The 18,597-nt window shown below is 37.7% G+C and overlaps 1 protein-coding gene and 1 non-coding gene across 3 annotated transcripts in view; both read left to right on the top strand.

Annotated features, from left to right (window-relative positions):
- The window catches only part of SVEP1 (sushi, von Willebrand factor type A, EGF and pentraxin domain containing 1), a 210,982-nt gene that overhangs the window by 183,649 nt on the left and 8,736 nt on the right, over positions 1-18,597 (top strand). For both annotated transcript variants that reach the window (XM_037729541.1, XM_017503374.2), the window contains 4 exons: positions 7,350-7,520; positions 9,346-9,441; positions 11,208-11,303; positions 16,616-16,709. In XM_037729541.1, coding sequence (XP_037585469.1) covers positions 7,350-7,520; positions 9,346-9,441; positions 11,208-11,303; positions 16,616-16,709 — 457 coding nt within the window. The remainder of the gene's footprint in view (positions 1-7,349; positions 7,521-9,345; positions 9,442-11,207; positions 11,304-16,615; positions 16,710-18,597) is intronic.
- Positions 16,944-17,050, top strand: LOC119467609. Its single transcript, XR_005196152.1, has one exon. It is a non-coding gene; the product is annotated as a U6 spliceosomal RNA (small nuclear RNA).

Raw genomic sequence — 18,597 nt, 5'->3', positions numbered from 1 at the left:
CAGCTAAAGACTGCCTAAGACTACCCAGTTCCTGAAGGGAGGAGCAGCCACCATCACTGTGGCTGCCTGCTCCTGGGAGAAGGGGCGGCCACCATCACTGCAGCTCCAGTCTGCCATTTTTTTCCCTGCTGGAGCCAGGGAGACTGGGCAGTTTGGACTAAGGAGGAATTCTCCACAGCGCAGCACAACAGCTGTGGCAGATCGTGGACAGACTGCCTCCCTAGACTAGACCCTGACCCATCTCTCCTCACTGGATGGGGCCTCCCTGTGGGAATTGCAACAACTCCAGCCAGGGGTTTATGGACAGAAACTTTGATCTCCCTCAGACAGAGCCCCTGGGCGAGCGGTGGCCATGATCTCTACAGATCAGCAGGCTTGGTCCTTCCCCTGCTGTCTCTGATGAATCCAAACAGTCTGGACAAGGGGGATTCCTGGCCACATAGTGCACTAGCTCTGCCAAGGGGAAGCCGGAGTGCTTTGTTAAGCGAGTCCCTGATCCCATGTCTCCTGATTGGATGCACAGGGGTCACCAGACACCTTATACAAGGGCATTTCTGCTGACATCAGGTTGGTGCCCCTCTGGGACACAGCTCCCAGAGGAAGGAGCAGGCAGCCATCTTTGCTGTTCTGCAGCCTTCACTGGTAACACCTCCAGGTGCAGCTGAGACCCAGAAAAATAGGATCTAGGGTGGTCCCCCAGCAAACCACAGCAGCCCTAAAAAAGAGGAGCCTGACTGTTAAAAGAAAAAGAGAAAGCATCAACAACAACCGCATCAACAAAAAAGTCCTCACAAAAACCCCATTCCAAAGCCAGCAGCCTCAAAGATCAAAGCTAGAGAACTCAGGAAGATGAGAATCAATGAAGAAAACATTGAAAACTCAAAAAGCCAGAGTTCCTCTTGTCATCCAAATGATTGCAACACTTCTCCAGCAAAAGTACAGAACTGGGCAGAGGCTGAGATGGATGACTTGAAAGAAGTAGGCTTCAGAAAGTGGGCAATAATGAAGTTTGCTGAGCTAAAGGAACATATTCTAACCCAATGCAAAGACGTTAAGAACCAGGACAAAACATGACAGGAGCTGTTAACCAGAATAACCAGTTTAGAAAGGAACGTAAATGACCCGATAGAGCTGAAAAACACAACAGAACTTCACAATGCAACCACAAGAATCAATTGCTGAATGGACCAAGTGGAGCAAAGGATTTTAGAGCTTGAAGACTATCTTGCTAAAATAAGACAGGCAGACAAGATTAGAGGAAAAGAATGAAATGAATGAACAAAACCTCTGAGAACTATGGAATTATGTAAAAAGACTGAACCTCTGATTGATTGGGGTACCCAAAAGAGGTGAGGTAAATAGAACCAAGTTGGAAAATGTACCTCAGGATATTATCCAGGAGAACTTCCCTAGCCAGGCAAGACAGGCCAACATTCAAATTCAGGAAATCCAGAGAACCCCAATAAGATACTCCATGAGAAGACCAACCCCAAGACACATAATCCTCAGGTTCTCCAAGTAAAAATGAAGAAAAAAATGTTAAGGGCAGCCAGAGAGAAAGTCCAGGTGAAGGGAAGCCTTACAAAGGGAAGCCCATCAGACTAACAGAAGACCTCTCTGCAGAAACCCTAAAATCCAGAAGATAATAGGGGCCGATATTCAATATTCTTAAAGAAAAGAATTTTCAACTCAGAAATTTCATAGCCAGCCAAACTAAGCTTCATAAGTGAAGGAGAAATAAAATCCTTTTCAGACAAGATAATGTTGAGGAATTCATCACCACTAGACCTGTCTTGCAAGAGCTCCTGAAGAAAGCACTAAATATTTAAAGAAAAAACCATTACCAGCTGCTACAGAAACACACTGAAGTACAAAGACCAATGACAATGACAAGATGAAGCAACTACATCAACAAGTCTGCAAAATAACCAACTGGCATCATAATGATAGGATCAAGTTCACACCTAACAATGCTAAACTTAAATGTAAATGAGCTAAATGCCTCAATTAAAAGACACAAAATGGCAAGCTGGATAAAGAGTCAAGACCCATCAGTGTGCCATCTTCGAAAGACCCATCTCATGTGCAAACACACTCCTAGGGTCAAAATAAAGGGATGGAGGAAAATTTACCAAGCAAATGAAAAGCAGAAAAAAGCAGGGGTTGAGTTGTAATTCTAGTTTCTGACAAAACAGACTTTAAACCAGCAAAAATCAAAAAAGACAAAGAAGGGCATTACATAAAGAGTTCAATTCAATAAGAACTAAGTATCCTGAAAATATAGGCACCTAGTACAGGAGCACCTAAATTTATAAAACAAGTTCTTAGAGACCTACAAAGAGACTTTGACATTTGCACAATAATAGTAGGAGACTTTAATACCCCACTGTCAATATTAAACAGATCATTGAGACAGAAAATAAATAAGGATATTCAGGACTTGAACTCAGCTCTGGATAAAGGGAACTTGATAGACGTCTACAGAACTCTCCACCCCAAAACAGCAGAATATACACTCTTCTCATTGCCACACAACACTTGCTCTAAAATTGATCACATAATTGGAAGTAAAACACCTCTCAGCAAATGCAAAAGAACTGAAATTATAACAAACATTTTCTCAGACCACAGCTGAGTCAAATTAGAACTCAGGATTAAGAAACTCAAAACCATACAACTACATGGAAATTGAACAATCTGCTCCTGAATGACTCCTGGGTACATAATGAAATTAAGGCAGAAATCATGAAGTTCTTTGAAAGCAATAAGAACAAAGAGACAATGTACCAGAATCTCTGGGACACAGTTAAAGCAGTGTTAAGAGGGAAATTTATAGCACCAAATGCCCACATCAAAAATGTAGAAAGATCTCAAATTGACACCCTAACATCACAACTAAAAGAACTAGAGAACTAAGAGCAAACAAACCTTGAAACTAGCAGAAGACAAGAAATAACCAAGATCAGAGCAGAACTGAAGTAAATACAGACACGGAAAAACCCTTCAAAAAAGGTAATGTATCCAGGAGCTGGCTCTTTGAAAAAGTAATAAAATAGATAGACCACTAGCTAGACTAATAAAGAAGAAAAGAGAGAAGAATCAGACACAATAAAAAATGATAAAGGGAATATCGCCACTGATGCCACAGAAATGCAAACAACCATCAGAGAATACTATAAACACATCTATGCACATAAACTAGAAAATTTAGAGGAAATGGATAAATTCCTGGAAACATACGCCCTTCCAAGACTGAAGGAGGAAGAAATTGCATCCCCGAATAGACCAATAACAAGTTCTGAAATTGAGGCAGTAATAAATAGCATACTATCCAAAAAAAATCTCAGGACCAGACATATTTACCGCCGAATTCTATCAGAGGTACAAAGAGGAGCTGGTACCATTCCTTCAGAAACTATTCCAAACAATTAAAAAGGAGGGATTCCTCTCTAACTCATTTTATGAGGCCAGCATCATCCTGATACCAAAACCTGGCAGAGAGACNAAAAAAAAAAAAAGAAAATACTTCAGGCCAATTTCCCCCATGAACATTGATATAAAAATCCTCAATAAAATACTGGCAAACTGAATCCAGCAGCACATCAAAAAGCTTATCCACCACAATCAAGTTGGCTTCTTCACCTGGATGCAAGGCTGGTTCAACATATGCAAATCAATAAACATAATTCATCACATAAACAAAACCACATGATTATCTCAATAGATGCAGAAAAAGCCTTCAATAAAATTCAACATCCCTTCATGTTAAAAACTCAATAAACTAAGTATTGATGGAATGTACGCCAAAATAATAAGAGCCATTTATGACAAACCCAGCCAATATCATACTGAATGGGCAAAGGCTGGAAGCATTCCCCTTGAAAACTGGTACAAGATAAGGATACCCTCTTTTACCACTCCTATTCAACATAATATTGGAAGTTCTGGCCAGGGCAGTCAGGTGAGAGAAAAAAATAAAGGGTATTTAAATAGGAAGAGAGAAAGTCAAACTGGCTCTGTTTGCAGATGACATGATCCTATATCTAGAAAACTCCGTCATCTCAGCCCAAACGCTTCTTAACTTGATAAGCAAAATCTCAGAGTACAAAATCGATGTGCAAAAATCAAAAGCATTCCTATACACCAATAGACAAACAGAGGGCCAAATCATGAATGAATTCCCATTCACAATTGCTACAAAGACAATGAAATACCTAGGAATACAGCTAACAAGGGCAGTGAAGGACCTCTTCAAGAGCTACATACCACTGCTCAGGAAGCTCTGAGAGGACACAAACAAATGGAATAACAATTCATGTTCATGGATAGGAAGAATCAATATCATGAAAATGGCCATACTGCCCAAAGTGTTTTATAGATTCAATGTTATTCCCATTAAACTACCATTGACATTCTTCATAGAATTGAAAAAAACTACTTTAAAATTCATATGGAACCATAAAAGAGCCTTAATAATCAAGACAATCCTAAGCAAAAAGAACAGATCTGGAACATCACGATACCCAACTTTAAACTATGCTACAAGACTACAGTAACCAAAGAAGCATAGCACTGGTACAAAAACAGACACATAGACCAATGGAACAGAATAGAGATCTCAGAAATAAGACCTCACACCTACAACCATCTGGCCTTCAACAAACCTGACAAAAAACAAGCAATGTGGAAAGGAATCCCTATTTAGTAAATGGTGCTAGGAGAACTGGCTTGCCGTATGCAGAAAACTGAAACTAGACCCCTTCCGTATACCTTATAGAAAAATCAACTCAAGATGGATTAAAGACTTAAATGTAAAACCCAAAACTATAAACATCTTAGAATAAAATCTGGGAAATACCATTCAGGACATAGGCACAGGCAAAGATTTCATGATGAAAATGTCAAAAGCAATTGCAACAAAAGCAAAACTTGACAAATGGGACATAATTAAACAAAAGAGCTTCTGCACAGCAAAAGAAACTATCATCAGCATGAACAGACAACCTACAGAATGGGAGAACATTTTTGCAATCTGTCCGTCCATATTAGACAAAGATTCTAATATCCAGAATCTACAAGGAACTTAAACAAATTTACAAGAAAAAAAACATTAGAAAGTGGTTAAAGAATATGAACAGATACATCTCAAAAGAATACATTTATATGGCCAAAAATGGAAAAAAGCTCAACATCGCTGATTATTAGAGAAAAGCAAATCAAAACCACATTGAGTTACCATCTCACACCTGTCAGAATGGCAATTATTGAAAAGTCAAGAAGCAACAGATGCTGGAGAAGCCGTAGAGGAATAGAAATGCTTTTACATTGTTGGTGGGAATGTAAATTAGTTCAACCATTGTGGAAGACAGTGCAGTGATTCCTCAAATACCTAAAACCACTTGACCCAGTAATCCCATTACTGGGTATATGCTCAAAGGAATGTAAATCATTCTACCATAAAGATACATGCACATATATGTTCATTGCAGCACTATTCCTAATAGCAAAGACATGGAATCAACCCAAATGTCCATCAATGATAGAATGGATAAAGAAAATATGATATTGTACTATGCAACCATAAAAAGGAACAAGATCGTGTCCTTTGAAGGGACATGGATAGAGCTCCAAGCCATTATCCTCAGCAAACTAACACAGGAACAGAAAAGCAAACATAGCATGTTCTCACTTATAAGTGGGAACTGAAGAATAAGAACACATAGAAACCATGCCCAGATCCCTATTCTTCAATATACTTGAGAGAGTGAGGGATTACCCTGGAGAAGAGACCACTGTTGTTTATCTTCAATCCTCTTTTACATTTCCTATTAGACACGAAGTCTTTGGCTTAGAACAAAATGTCCTTCCTTCACATAAACAGCAAATTTCCTCATTTTTTTCACCTAGTCCTAGAAATTTATAAGATTAAAATTTAGTATACATGAGACTCACCCAAGGAAAGTATGTAAGATGCAAATTCATAAGACAAAAACACCAGAAACGTGCATTTTTAATAAGAACCCCAGCTGATTCCCATATAGGTGGTCTGAAATCCATGCTTTGATAACCACTGCTATAAACTATCAGCTCAGCTCTTTGATCTTTGATAACCACTGCTATAAACCATCAGCTCAGATCAGCTCTGATCTTTCTACCAGGCTGTTGCCGGAACCTGGAAGCTCATTCCTTCTGATCCACTCAAGCCCTACAGAATATTCCAAATGCCACTTTCACTGCAATTCATACCCTGACAATCCTAAGTATAATTAGTTACATTCACCTTAGTATTTCTACAGTACAGTACCCATGCCTCTAATACAGCTCATTTTAGGTTGTATGGCAGAAGGGACTTGTCTGAGCAAAGGGACATTTTCTTCATTTCTTTCTTTCTGATTTCTGTTGTATAGTAGTCATTTTGTCCAGCTTAGAGGGGAAAGAAAATTTAGAAAAATCAAACAAATTCATCATCTCCTGTAACAAGTTTTTGGTAGTATTATGACAACAAAGTGACCTTTTAGAAGCCAGCTCATAAGGACTCTTCATTCAACAATTGAACAAACTGGATTCTGGTTAGAATCCTGAAACCAATCTACCGCTTGCCTTGTGACCCACCATGGAATAATTCTAACTATCTTAAGGCTTCTTGTAAAATTCTGAAAACAATATCAGTTATAAAATTATTTAAATATACAGCACATGTTCCTTTTAAAAGCAAAGATTGTCATCCAATCTAACACAAACCCCAAAAGTAGAAAATCACTCTTTTACGGTATTGAAAAGAGGAAAACTAACATGAAACCTTGAATTTCATAAACCTCATCAAGTTATATTCATTGAGCATCTATAGACTAAAGCAATATGCATTCATTGACTCATTTTCAAGAGCCTGTTGCATGTCAGGCACTGTTCTAGACTTTAATAAAATAGCCCTGATACAATATGCAGTACAGCAATTCATTATCTTTACTCTGAAACAGTAGACTACAATCGTCATGCTTTTTCTCTCCTAATTTAATAAGTATTTTGTATTGAAGATCTCTTGCAGCCACCTATGTGATGAGTTATAAGAGCTCATTCTTGGTGTCCTACAGACTGCTTTCCTTAGGTTTAAAATAGCCTCACCTTCAACATTTGAATCTGAAGACAAAATCTCTTTGATGGTTGTATCTCTAATTTTTCTGAAAAGTAGCAGTTAATTCTTTTAGTTCTTACTATTCTAGATAAGTAGGTGAAAATGTTTCCCTTATGTATTGTATTTTTGCTCTTTAAATTAATTCATTCTTAGAGATGAGACTGTGTTCTCAGTCTGTTAGTAGCACAAGCTTAATTGTTGTTTTGTTTTCCTGTAGAAATCTCCTGTAGTCCACCAGCTCACGTAGAAAATGCAATTGCTCGAGGCGTACATTATCAATATGGAGACATGATCACCTACTCGTGTTACAGTGGATATATGTTGGAGGGTTCCCTAAGGAGTGTTTGTTTAGAAAATGGAACATGGACATCACCTCCTATTTGCAGACGTAAGGAAATACTTGAATGGTTATTTCTTAGTGAAACTGCAGGGAAATGTATGTAGAAATCTGATTTCTCCAACAATTAATATGCATGCTACTTTATTTTTCCTTGGCTTTAAAATTTCTTTTAGCAGCTGTGTCATTTTCTTTCAATGTTATGGTTTGAGTTTTAAAAGCATATAGAGCTCTTATGTTCTGTGCCTGAAATTCTGCCCAAAATAGAAAGAGGTAATGAGGCACCCTAGTATGTCCTTCTAAAACTTATACTTTTCTAATCAAATATGATTTTTATAAATTATAAGTATTCATTCTACAAATATTTGCTAAAAGTCAAGAAGTATGCTAGTACACACAGATATAACCAAGGAACTAAAAGAATAATCGAGTTTTTGGATTAGTGGACCACATGAACAATGTTCACATTTGTACTTTAATAACTGGTGAGGCAGGGAAGATTGAGGAAGTCAATGGATGAATGGCATGAGCCACAAAAGAAACAGGGGCTACTGCAAGAGAAAGAGGATTCATTGTCTGGAAGTAACAATGAGAAATGAGATCACCAATACATGGATGTAAGAGAATGTTAGAGCCTTTTGAGAGGGTTGCTGAGGAGGGACATCTTAAAGGAATAGCCCAGATTTCACTTAAAGTCTAAAGTCAGAATGAGTGTTGTGTGTGTGATATTGAAACAACACAAATGTCTGTTGACAAATAAATGGATTTTTTAAAAAGTGTGTGTTGATAGACAATGGCGATGAAGAAGATAGATAGATGTAGATTTGATAGACAGACAGAAATAGGTAGATACAATGAAATATTACTCAGCTTTACAAAAGAAGAAAATCCTGCCATTTACAACAACATGGATGAACCTGGAGGACATCATGCTACATGAAATAAGCCAGACACAGAATGACAAATACTGCCTGATATCACTGATAGATGGAATCTAAAATAGTCAAACTCATAGAAACAGAGAGTAGAATGGTGGTTCGCAGGAGCTGGGAGGAGGTGAGGATAGGGAGATGTTGGTCAAGGTATTAAAGTTTCAGTTATGCAAGATGAATAAGTTCTGGAGTTCTAACATCCAGCAATGTGACTATAGTTAACAATACTGTATTGCAAACTGAAAATTTGCTGAAAGGATAGATCTTGTGTTCTCACAAGAAAGAAAGACAGAGAGACAAAAGAAAGAAAGAAAGAAAGAGAGAGAGAGAGAGAGAAAGAAGAAAGAAAGAAAGAAAAAGAAAGAAAAAGAAAGAAAAAGAAAGAAAGAAAAAGAGAAAGAAAAAGAAAGAAAGAAAGAAAGAAAGAAAGAAAGAAAGAAAGAAAGAAAGAAAGAAAGAAAGAGAAAGAAAGAGTAAAGAAAAGTAGGAAAGATATGAAGAAAGGAAAGGTAGGAAAGAAAGGAAGAAAGGAAAGAGAAGAGAGAAAGAACAAAAGAAAGAAAGAGAAATAAGAAAAAGAGAGAGGAGGAAAGAAAGGAAAGAAAGAGATAAAGAAGTGAAGGGATGAATGTGGTAATTAGCTCAATAATTTTGGTGATTATTTCACAATCTAAATATAAATCAAAATATCTGGTTGTAAATGTTAAATATATACAATTCTTTTGTTGCACCTCAATAAAGATACAGGGAAAACTGCAATAGCAGCCAATCAAATGCTGTACTTCTCCACATACTGAAATTTCCTCTTGAGTTTTAATTTTTGTTTCTCTTTCTGAAAGCTTGAGTCAAGGAAATAGTATGAAATCTAAAGGAGCAATTCTATTTTCTGACTCACTCCCTTCCATAATTCCCTATGTTTGTGACCAATCCTGCTTCTTTTCCAGCCGTCTGTCGATTCCCGTGTCAGAATGGGGGCATCTGCCAACGCCCAAATGCTTGTTACTGTCCAGAGGGCTGGATGGGGCGCCTCTGTGAAGAACGTGAGTTGCTCCTCAGATCTTACTTTGAGTCCTGACAAATTGTCTGGATGCTCCCACCTGAGGGGACTTACCAGGAAATGTCTGTACTGTTGGGCAGAATCCATTTGCTTTAAGTCCGTGCAGCACACGCAGCAGAGCACATGTGTCATTAGGTTGCAGAAGATCTAGAATATTAATGACTTTGAAAATACTGTTATTAAGATCCATCTAAAGTCATCTTCACATGCTCCCTGGCACAAATTTGCAAAAGTCTTCTTGAGAAGGAGCTTGTTGTAAAGTCTCCTAGCCATCCTCTTCCCTTCACTCAGGGTCTGCTATGTGCTATGTCAGTCATTGCTATAGTTGCTATAAACGCACACCACTGCAAAACATGTACTTTGCAGGTAATATTTGCAACTCACAATTTCCTCTGTTGTTAAGAATAGTTTCTACTAATCAACAAAATAAGAAAAGCTGGCACTCCTATATCCATACCTGGTAAATTATTACAGAATTTTGATCCTTATAGAAACACATTTGAATTTGAAATTCCAGGGTGGTATAAATAGTGATATTAATTTTTTAAATATCTCAAGTGTACTTTTTTTCAATGTCTTAAAATATATATATTTCAATGGGAGCAGTGTATGTAAATCATTAAGAGTGATTCATGTGATGGCCATTGGTCTATACTGGTAGGAATAGGAATTTTATAAGAGACTAAAACATTTTAAGTGTGACATCTTCAACTAGTCTGTAAAGGAAAATGTATGATGGAAATAAATTTAGGCTGCTAACAACTCACCAAAACAAGTGTTCTCAAGTGATTAAAAAAGAAGAGAAATCATACTTTTCTCTTCCAGCTCACCCCAGTCATTCCATTTCACCTAGAGCTCCCAGACTTAACCTGTTCTAATGTCAAGAGTCCAAAGACTCAATAAGCATTGATTTTGGGGTACCCCACGACAGGCCTGGCTTGGCTGCCTTAGCTAGCCTTGCTCACTGGGCATGTACCTACCCTCCTGCATGACACCAGGGCCTCCCAAGCTTTGCTGTACATACAGATCATCTGGGAGATCAGTAGATCTGGGTTGGTACCTGACATTTGCATTGCCAACCAACTCCTTAGGTGATGGCAACACTATTGATTAAGGAACTTGTTTTTGAGGAGAAAGGTAAATATCTCACACTTTTAAACAAACTATGCCTCTTTAAAGATTTCATTGATTTCCAGGAGGAGGAATGATAGTCAAGACAGCGTTGGGGAGACATCATTTAGTCACCATCAGGCCTCAGCTTCTCAGAAATAAAGGGTGTGTTGTCCCATTGCTATCAAAATGTTGCAAACTTCAGTTCTGTGGTATAGCCCATACGATTTTCATTCTCACATTTAGTTCAAGACAAGAAGAGAGCCTCAAGGCAGCCAAATCCTCTTAGAACATCTTATGTGATTTGTCATGGAAATTTGAAACTATAAGAAATGGAAACCGTTCTGCTTATTTTGTGAAGCATTAAAGCAAAGCACTTTGCAGACATTGATTACAGAGTCTTCACTGAAAGTGCATTTGGCCTTAAGAGTCATTACATCTGGCTAAGAATCCAGGCCTACTTTCCTGATTGTGTTTTCCCAGTGATGCTCACTAATAAGCAGAACACATGCAGAAAAGTTGTCTAGTGAGTCATGAGTCATACAAGGCTTCACTTCTGCAAAATGTTTTCTGAACCCTTGAACCTATCTGAGCATGTGTATTTTGATCAACGCCATTTCAATCTCCTTTTTTTGTTAGCAATCTGCATTCTTCCCTGTCTGAACGGGGGTCGCTGTGTGGCCCCTTATCAGTGTGACTGCCTGCCTGGCTGGACGGGGTCTCGCTGTCATACAGGTAGGCCTCTTTCATGGTTTGTTTTCTTGGTGGCTCAGTCCCCTGAAACTCTAGAGAACATTGAAGAGTGTGACTCGGACTCAGAAGTGGTGGCAGAGTGAAAAAGTAGTGATGTTTCTCAAGAATTCCTCAAGATAATCCTTTGAATGGTGTCTCAACACTGAATTTTACGGTTGCCTAAAAAAACATGTTTCCAGGTCATCTGCCAAAGAATAACATCTATGTTGGCTCAACTATCTGTCTTCTTTATGTCATCTGCTTCATTTTGCGGAGCATAGAGAAGACATTACACAGAGGTTCAGAATAATATTTATTTTAGTCTCTAAAAAGCTAAATTACTAAGTTCATGTTACTCTTTAGAAAGAACAAGGCTATAAATAAATACAATTTAAGTTAAAAAGAAAAATAAAAAAAACCTTTATCCAGTCTACCACTAATGAGTATTTAGGTCGATTCCATGTCTTTGCTATTCTGCATAGTGCTGTAATGAACATACATGTCTATTTGTCTTTATGGTAGAATTATTTATAGTCCTTTGGGTATATACCCAGTAATGGGATTGCTGGGTCAAATGGTAGTTCTGTTTTTAGGTCTCTGAGGAATTGCCACACTGCTTTCCACAATGGTTGAACTAATTTACATTCCTACCAACAGTGTATAAGTGTTCCCTTTTCTCCTCAACCCCACCAGCATCTGTTTTTCTTTGTTTGTTTTTTGAGACAGAGTGTCACTCTTGATGCCCAGGCTGGAATGCAGTGGCATGATCTTGACTCGCTGCAACCTCTGCCTCCCAGGTTCAAGCCATTCTTCTGCCTCAGCCTCCCAAGTAGCTAGGATTACAGGCGCCTGCCACCACACCCTGCTAATTTTTGTATTTTTAGTAGAGATGGGGTTTCACCATGTTGGCCAGGCTGATCTCGAACTCCTAACCTCAAATGATCCACCCACCTCAGCCTCCCAAAGTGCTAGGATTACAGGTGTGCACCACTGTACCAGGCCTACTTCGTAACTTTTTCGTAATAGCCCTGCAGCCATGAAAAAGAACAAGAACATGTCCTTTGTGGGATATGGATGGAGCAAGAGGCTATCATCCTTATAAAACTTACGCAGGAGCAGAAAACCAATTACCCCATGTTCTAACTTATAAGTGGGAGCTAAATGATGAGAACTCATAAACACATAGAGAAGAACAATAGACACTGGAGCCTACGTGAGGGTAGAGGGTGGAAGGAAGGAGAGGATTAGAAAAAATAGCTATTGGGAACTAGGCTTAGTACCTGAGGGATGAAACAATCCGTGCAACAAGCTCCCATGACACAAGTGTGCCTACATAACAAACCTGGACGTATTCCCTTGAACTTAAAAGGTAAAAAAGTTTTCAAAAAAAGGAAAAAAACTATAAAACTCATCAAAGAGAGAGTTCCTTATCATGGACAACAGAAACAAAAGGTAGTTGATTGATGAGTAACAAACATCCTTTGAGCACCTCTTGCAGACCTCAAATATAGCATTTGGCCTACTGTACTTTAACATCTGTTCAATTGCTTGATTATCTATCCCTGCCCCCGCTAGATTATATGCCACCTGAGGGCAAGGATTTTTTTTAAATCATCTTTATATCCCCAGTCCTTAGCATAGTACCCCAATATAGGTTTTTTTAAGTAAATGTCAAATAACTCAATTTAAAATGACAAACTACCTTTCCAATGTCCTAAATTTTAAGCCACCATTAAAAAAAATAGGGCTTGCTATATCTATTAACTATTCTGAGATGCCACTATTCCTCCTATAAATGATGTTTATACCACCTCTCCTCAAGGAGTAAAAAGTAAAGTACAGACAGGGCTTCCTGACACCAGAGCTGGTCAGGAATCCTAAGGCTGGGATGACCATATAATTTAGCTTCCAAACGAAGTCATTTTTTAGAGTAAAAGAGGCACTACTACTAAGTAAACCAGAGAAATTAGACTGAAAAGTACTGTTACACACAAAAGCAGACATGCAGCTGTCACACTACCTAAAGTACCTAAAGCCCAAATTGAGGCTTTCATGAATGTAGAGAAGGAAAAATGTCCTGGAGGCTAAATTTGAAGCCCTTATTTGAGACTCTGAAAGCAGTCTATATAGTGTTTGTTTATTACAAATCAACTTTGATATTTACCCACGTTTCTCCTGCCCATCTACAAACAAACTCTCTTTTCTTCCAGGCACCTTACTGGTGCAGGTAATGAATGAAGGACTTTTGACTCACCTTCCCTTTTATCTGAGGTTACCAGCACCATCACTATTTTTGTTCCTTCCTGCTTAGCATTTCTCACATTCTACTCCACACCACTGTCAGCAACCAGTAAAAGACTCTGGATCATGGCTCAGACCTTGTCTCCATGTCCCTCCAGACTAGACATCATCAACTTACTACTTTGCATGTCTTTGCTGTTTATGAGCCTAAAATCGTTCTCTATTTTAGTTTCTACATCCACCCTGAATTATTTTGACTTCCAAGGTTCTGCATAAGTTGGCTTCAGCCCACCTGAAGCACCACTCACTTCTCCTGCCATCACACACTGTGCTCTGCAGTAATGGTTTCCTCACTACCCCTGCAAGCAGCAGCTTCTCCTCCCCAGTCTCTTTACATTTGCTTATGATCTTCCTCTTTCCTCTGTCTTGCCTAAGTTTCCTCTGATCTCTAAACTTGTTCAATATCACAATAATCTACTTTATAATATTCCATTTCTATAAATGTTATACAACTAGTTATAATCATGCAGCTTAAAGCTATGAATGGATCTGATTTATCAGCATTCCTTTTAACACCTTAGCTCTCTAACTAGAATATGCTCCTCAATGACACTGAATTCTATAGCCTTTGTTTTTCCAAGTCTTACAGCAGCTAGCTCAGCATAGATCCTACTTACACCCCTAAGTGCTCAGCAGACAAAAAGCATATAAAACAGAGTCTCCTGGCCCTCCAGAATTTCAATCTAGAAAAGGCGAAGGGATGCAGAATGGCATGTAAATAGATAACTAGGATGTGGTAAGATAGAGGCAAATCAAAATCTATAAAATGGGCTATCACAGCAGTGAAAATGGGTAAACTAGCCAAGTGTCGGAGTTTAGAAAAAGCTTTGCAAGTGTAGAATCTGAGGAAAAACAAAAGGAGTCACCAGAAGAAAGTCATTCCAGCTAAAGGCGTGGACCACAAAATACACAGGTGTGTTCAGCAAAGGATAACCAAAGCCATAGAGAAAATGCAGGGAGTGGCTGGAAATGTAGCTCTAAAGATGGGCAGCATCAGATCAGGAAACGCATCGCATGCCAAGTACAAGATGCTCAAATATGTGTTGAGAGCAGCAGAAGCCACTGAGGGATCTTAAACAGGAAAATCATGTGATCAGATTTTCTTTTAGAAAACTGATTTTGGCAGCAGTATGAAAAGTGGAAGAAAGAAAAACTTACAATAGAGAGATTCGTTGGGGAGGTTGTAAAAGCAGAATTGGCAATAATTAATGAAGTCTGCAGAAATAAGCACAAAAGAGCAGATTTGAGGGATGGTAAGGACTAAGAGGCAATGCACTTGGTTACAGATCTATTGTGGGGGTAGAATCCAAGAAGAGTCAAAACTACTTAGAAAAAAAAAAGCTGTTTACAGCTTGGGCATTGGAGTGGAAAGTGGTGCAGTTTACTGAGATAGGGAAGCCAGGAAAAGCGGGCTTGAGAGTAGAAATAAGGAGTTAAGTATGGACATGCTGAGTTTGAGGTGGCTGTGGATCATATAAGGGAAGTGACCTGGTAGGCAGTTGGATGATAGTTTAGGTTTCCAGAAAATTCATTACGTGAAGATAGAAATTTACAAGTCATCACTGAAAAATATTCAAAGGGGTAAAAATAAGACTGCAGAAGACATGCGACATGAAAAGGTGACCCTGAATGGAACACTGGGACCACTGATGTGATTCAGAAGGATGGTTAAGCTTTTAGACAGGGAAGTAAAAGTAGTGACTAGTTTGTTAGTGCAGTCAGGCACTGCTAAATCAGCATAGTCCTGAAAATTAGTAATGCGTTCTTACATGAGCAAGCAGAAACTATGAGGACTTAAGTTTTCAATTATTTAGTTTTATTTTTGCTTGTTTTAATCCTGAGTTTAATCAGAATTAAAGTTTAATCCAAACTGTTTCATAATTTTCTTTCCCATTAGATTGCTAATAAGTGCATTCTGCTGGTCAGCTCTTACTTTTAACTTGCCAAGAGAGCTCCCCAAGGGAAAAGGTGTATTTTTCTTCTTGTCTTCTCTCTTCTTCTCTCTGGACAAGGACCAGTGCTTATCAAGTGCCTGCTACTTGCTTAGCAGATATTTTCTCCATATTTTATGAATGAATGGACAACTAAAGAAATGACATTTTCTTATATTTCACTAAAAAGGAATTTTTCATCCAGGAAAGAGCCTGCCTTTCTGTGCTACACAGACTGGAATGGTTATTTCCAGCTTTCTCTCAACAGAGATTTTATTTCCTTCCTACAGGGAGTTCTCCCTTCTCTTTGATATGTTATACTTTCTGATAGTAGGTCTTGATCAATTTTTAGCGTCTTCAGTTTTTTTAACCAATAAATTTATGCAGATGAAGAGTTTGATTATGAGATTATGGATGTGTGAGAAAGACACCTAGATTGTAAATCTTTGGGTGTCCCCTCAGGGTTTCATCTCTGGCTAACCAGCTTCTGTAATTCCAGTTAAAGCTGAAAAAAGCCATGAAATGTGTCTCCTCACCAAACACAAAGGGATGTTGAATCATCTGTTATTTTAGACAATCCATGTGCCTAATTTATTATCATAAAAGTTGACTTCTGACATAATCACCCAGTCAATAAGAGTTCAATGCCAACTCCCTCGAGGAATTTACAATCTTGAGCTTCAAGTCAGTGACAAGAAATTTTTTAAAAAGAAAGAAATGGACAGTCTAATTTAACACAAAAAATTTACAGTTCAGAATGCCCAAGGTGTCAGATTGATTTCATGAGTAAAAAAGATTATAGAAGAGAAAAATCAGTGGACTTGGAGTGATCAGCAAAGGTTTCAATAAGTAGGCAGAATTTAATCTGGGACTTAAATGTGAAAATTGACCAGCTTGGAAGGAAAAAGGGAGGTGGTACCACATAAGGATGTGAGGTCAAGCAGCGTAGCAGAAATAGATAATGCTAACAGTATATGGTGGCCATTGCAGGAACTAGAGTCAAATCTTATCCTACGTGCCTTTATGGATATCTTCAGAATTGCTAAGTACTAATTAAATACATGCATGGGTTTTTCATTCCAGCTGTTTGCCAGTCTCCCTGCTTAAATGGTGGAAAATGTATAAGACCAAACCGATGTCACTGTCTTTCTTCTTGGACGGGACATAACTGTTCCAGGTAAGATAACCAAAAACTAATGTTCACCTATAACATGAGGACTCTAAACTTTCAAGGTAAATTGTCGTAAGAGCCAGAAGGTATCTCTATCTAGTTTGAGTGTTGAGCATGTTGCATGCAAAGATACCCATTTTGAAACATGCTCTGTAAATTAGAACTAAAGCCGAAACTAAAGCCGAAATATTAGTTCAGGATTGACAAATAAAAAAAGAATATCTAAAAATAAGCAGTCTTGTGCTCACTTGAGCAGCACATATACTAAAACTGGAACTTTACAGAGAGGATTAGTATGACCCATGCTAGAGGATGACACACAAATTTGTCATGCATTTCACATTTTTTTGCAATTAAAAAGGAAACAAAATGGTTACACAATAAATCATCTCCTTGAACAGAAGATTGCATCCTACAGATGCAAGGATGTAAAATAAACTCAGTATATTTTATTGAAAATGGCGCAGTGGATGTTTAAAGTTCTTGATCACAATAAAAATAGTATTGAATTGATAGGACATGTTTATTTTTAAAGTAAAATATTTTTATGTTATATTTTAGTGTTTATATGCATAGGATTTCATTGACTACAAAAAGATTATGTAACAATATGTTTTTTCATTGGTTTCTCATTTCTGACCAGATAAATATCATAGTTTAAAAAGACTAGTACAAAAAGAAGTCAAAGGGAAAATAGTTAAAAGATCATGTATACCTTTTTATAAACATCAAGAAAATATCAGCCATATTGTGCCATACTGTAGATAAAATATTTTTAATATTCAAACATTGTCCTCACAAGTGTTGCAATGTTGAAATATTATCAGCTATATTTTTTGACTTTCCATATACATCACTGCACTTAGATTTGTATTATGTACACTCACCCCCATCAGATAGGAATCATTAAAAACAAATGGGTATTTTCATATTCATTTTTTAAAGTGGAAAAAATTCAGTTAACTGAAAATAACTTTTATTTTTTATTTTCTGATTTGTCATGTTGATTGGAATGTCAAAGTCAACTGGCAAATATAAAAAAGCAATTAAAGTAAAACCTTACTTAACAAAAAAGTCTGTCTAATGCCAATGAATTTCCTCACATCATCTCAAGTGTACACCATCTCTGCAAAAAGAGAAAAAATAAAACCCTAAACTGCAAATTCGAAATGAACAAATATATTTAGAAGCTGCCAAAGATTATACCTTTACCTGCGAGCAGAGTTGAATTTAAGAAAATTAGAGCCAAAAAGGAATAAAAGAGAGGGGAAAAAAAAGTGACTCAAAAAGAAAAAAACAGAAAGTAGTACTTTCTTATAATATTACATTTTATATTTCAACCTCTTCATTTTACAGATAAAGAAAAGGAAGCCCAGAGAGAGTTTGCACAATTTTAAAAATGTGTCCATAGGAGTTCTTTCTTGATCAAGAAAAGGATACTTATTAGCTTGTATGAGAATACTGTATATTAATAGGCAAAAAAAAAATCTAGATTTTTTAGGCAAAAATTTAATATAGGCATCCAAGACAAATAATGACAAATTAAGCTGAGAGGTGGAGCCCACATTCAAGAGAAGGCTAACTAGCAACCCGGAGGACCAGGTAGGCTTCTCCTCCTTATACTGTAATTCTTGTTAAAACTCTAACTAGTTTAAGCAGAAGAGAATTTATTATCACAATATAGGGACCTTGTGTGAAACCCAAAGACAAAGGAGTGGCTGAGCATCAGGAGAACCAGTCTAGGGACTTGAAAGCCACCTGTGCCTCCCCACCTCCCATGTCACCACCTCTTCCAGGGTCTGCTCCATCCTTTATCTTGCTGCAGAGTGGTTTTCTTCAGTTCACATGGAAGGAAAGGACAGAATTTCTCTCTCTTTTTTTTTTTTTTTTTTTT

Source organism: Cebus imitator, unplaced genomic scaffold (assembly GCF_001604975.1).
Source record: "Cebus imitator isolate Cc_AM_T3 unplaced genomic scaffold, Cebus_imitator-1.0 Scaffold310, whole genome shotgun sequence".
NCBI classification, from domain to species: domain Eukaryota; kingdom Metazoa; phylum Chordata; class Mammalia; order Primates; family Cebidae; genus Cebus; species Cebus imitator.
The sequence above is the reverse complement of the archived record's forward strand: the minus strand, read 5'-3'. Positions and strand labels throughout refer to the sequence as shown.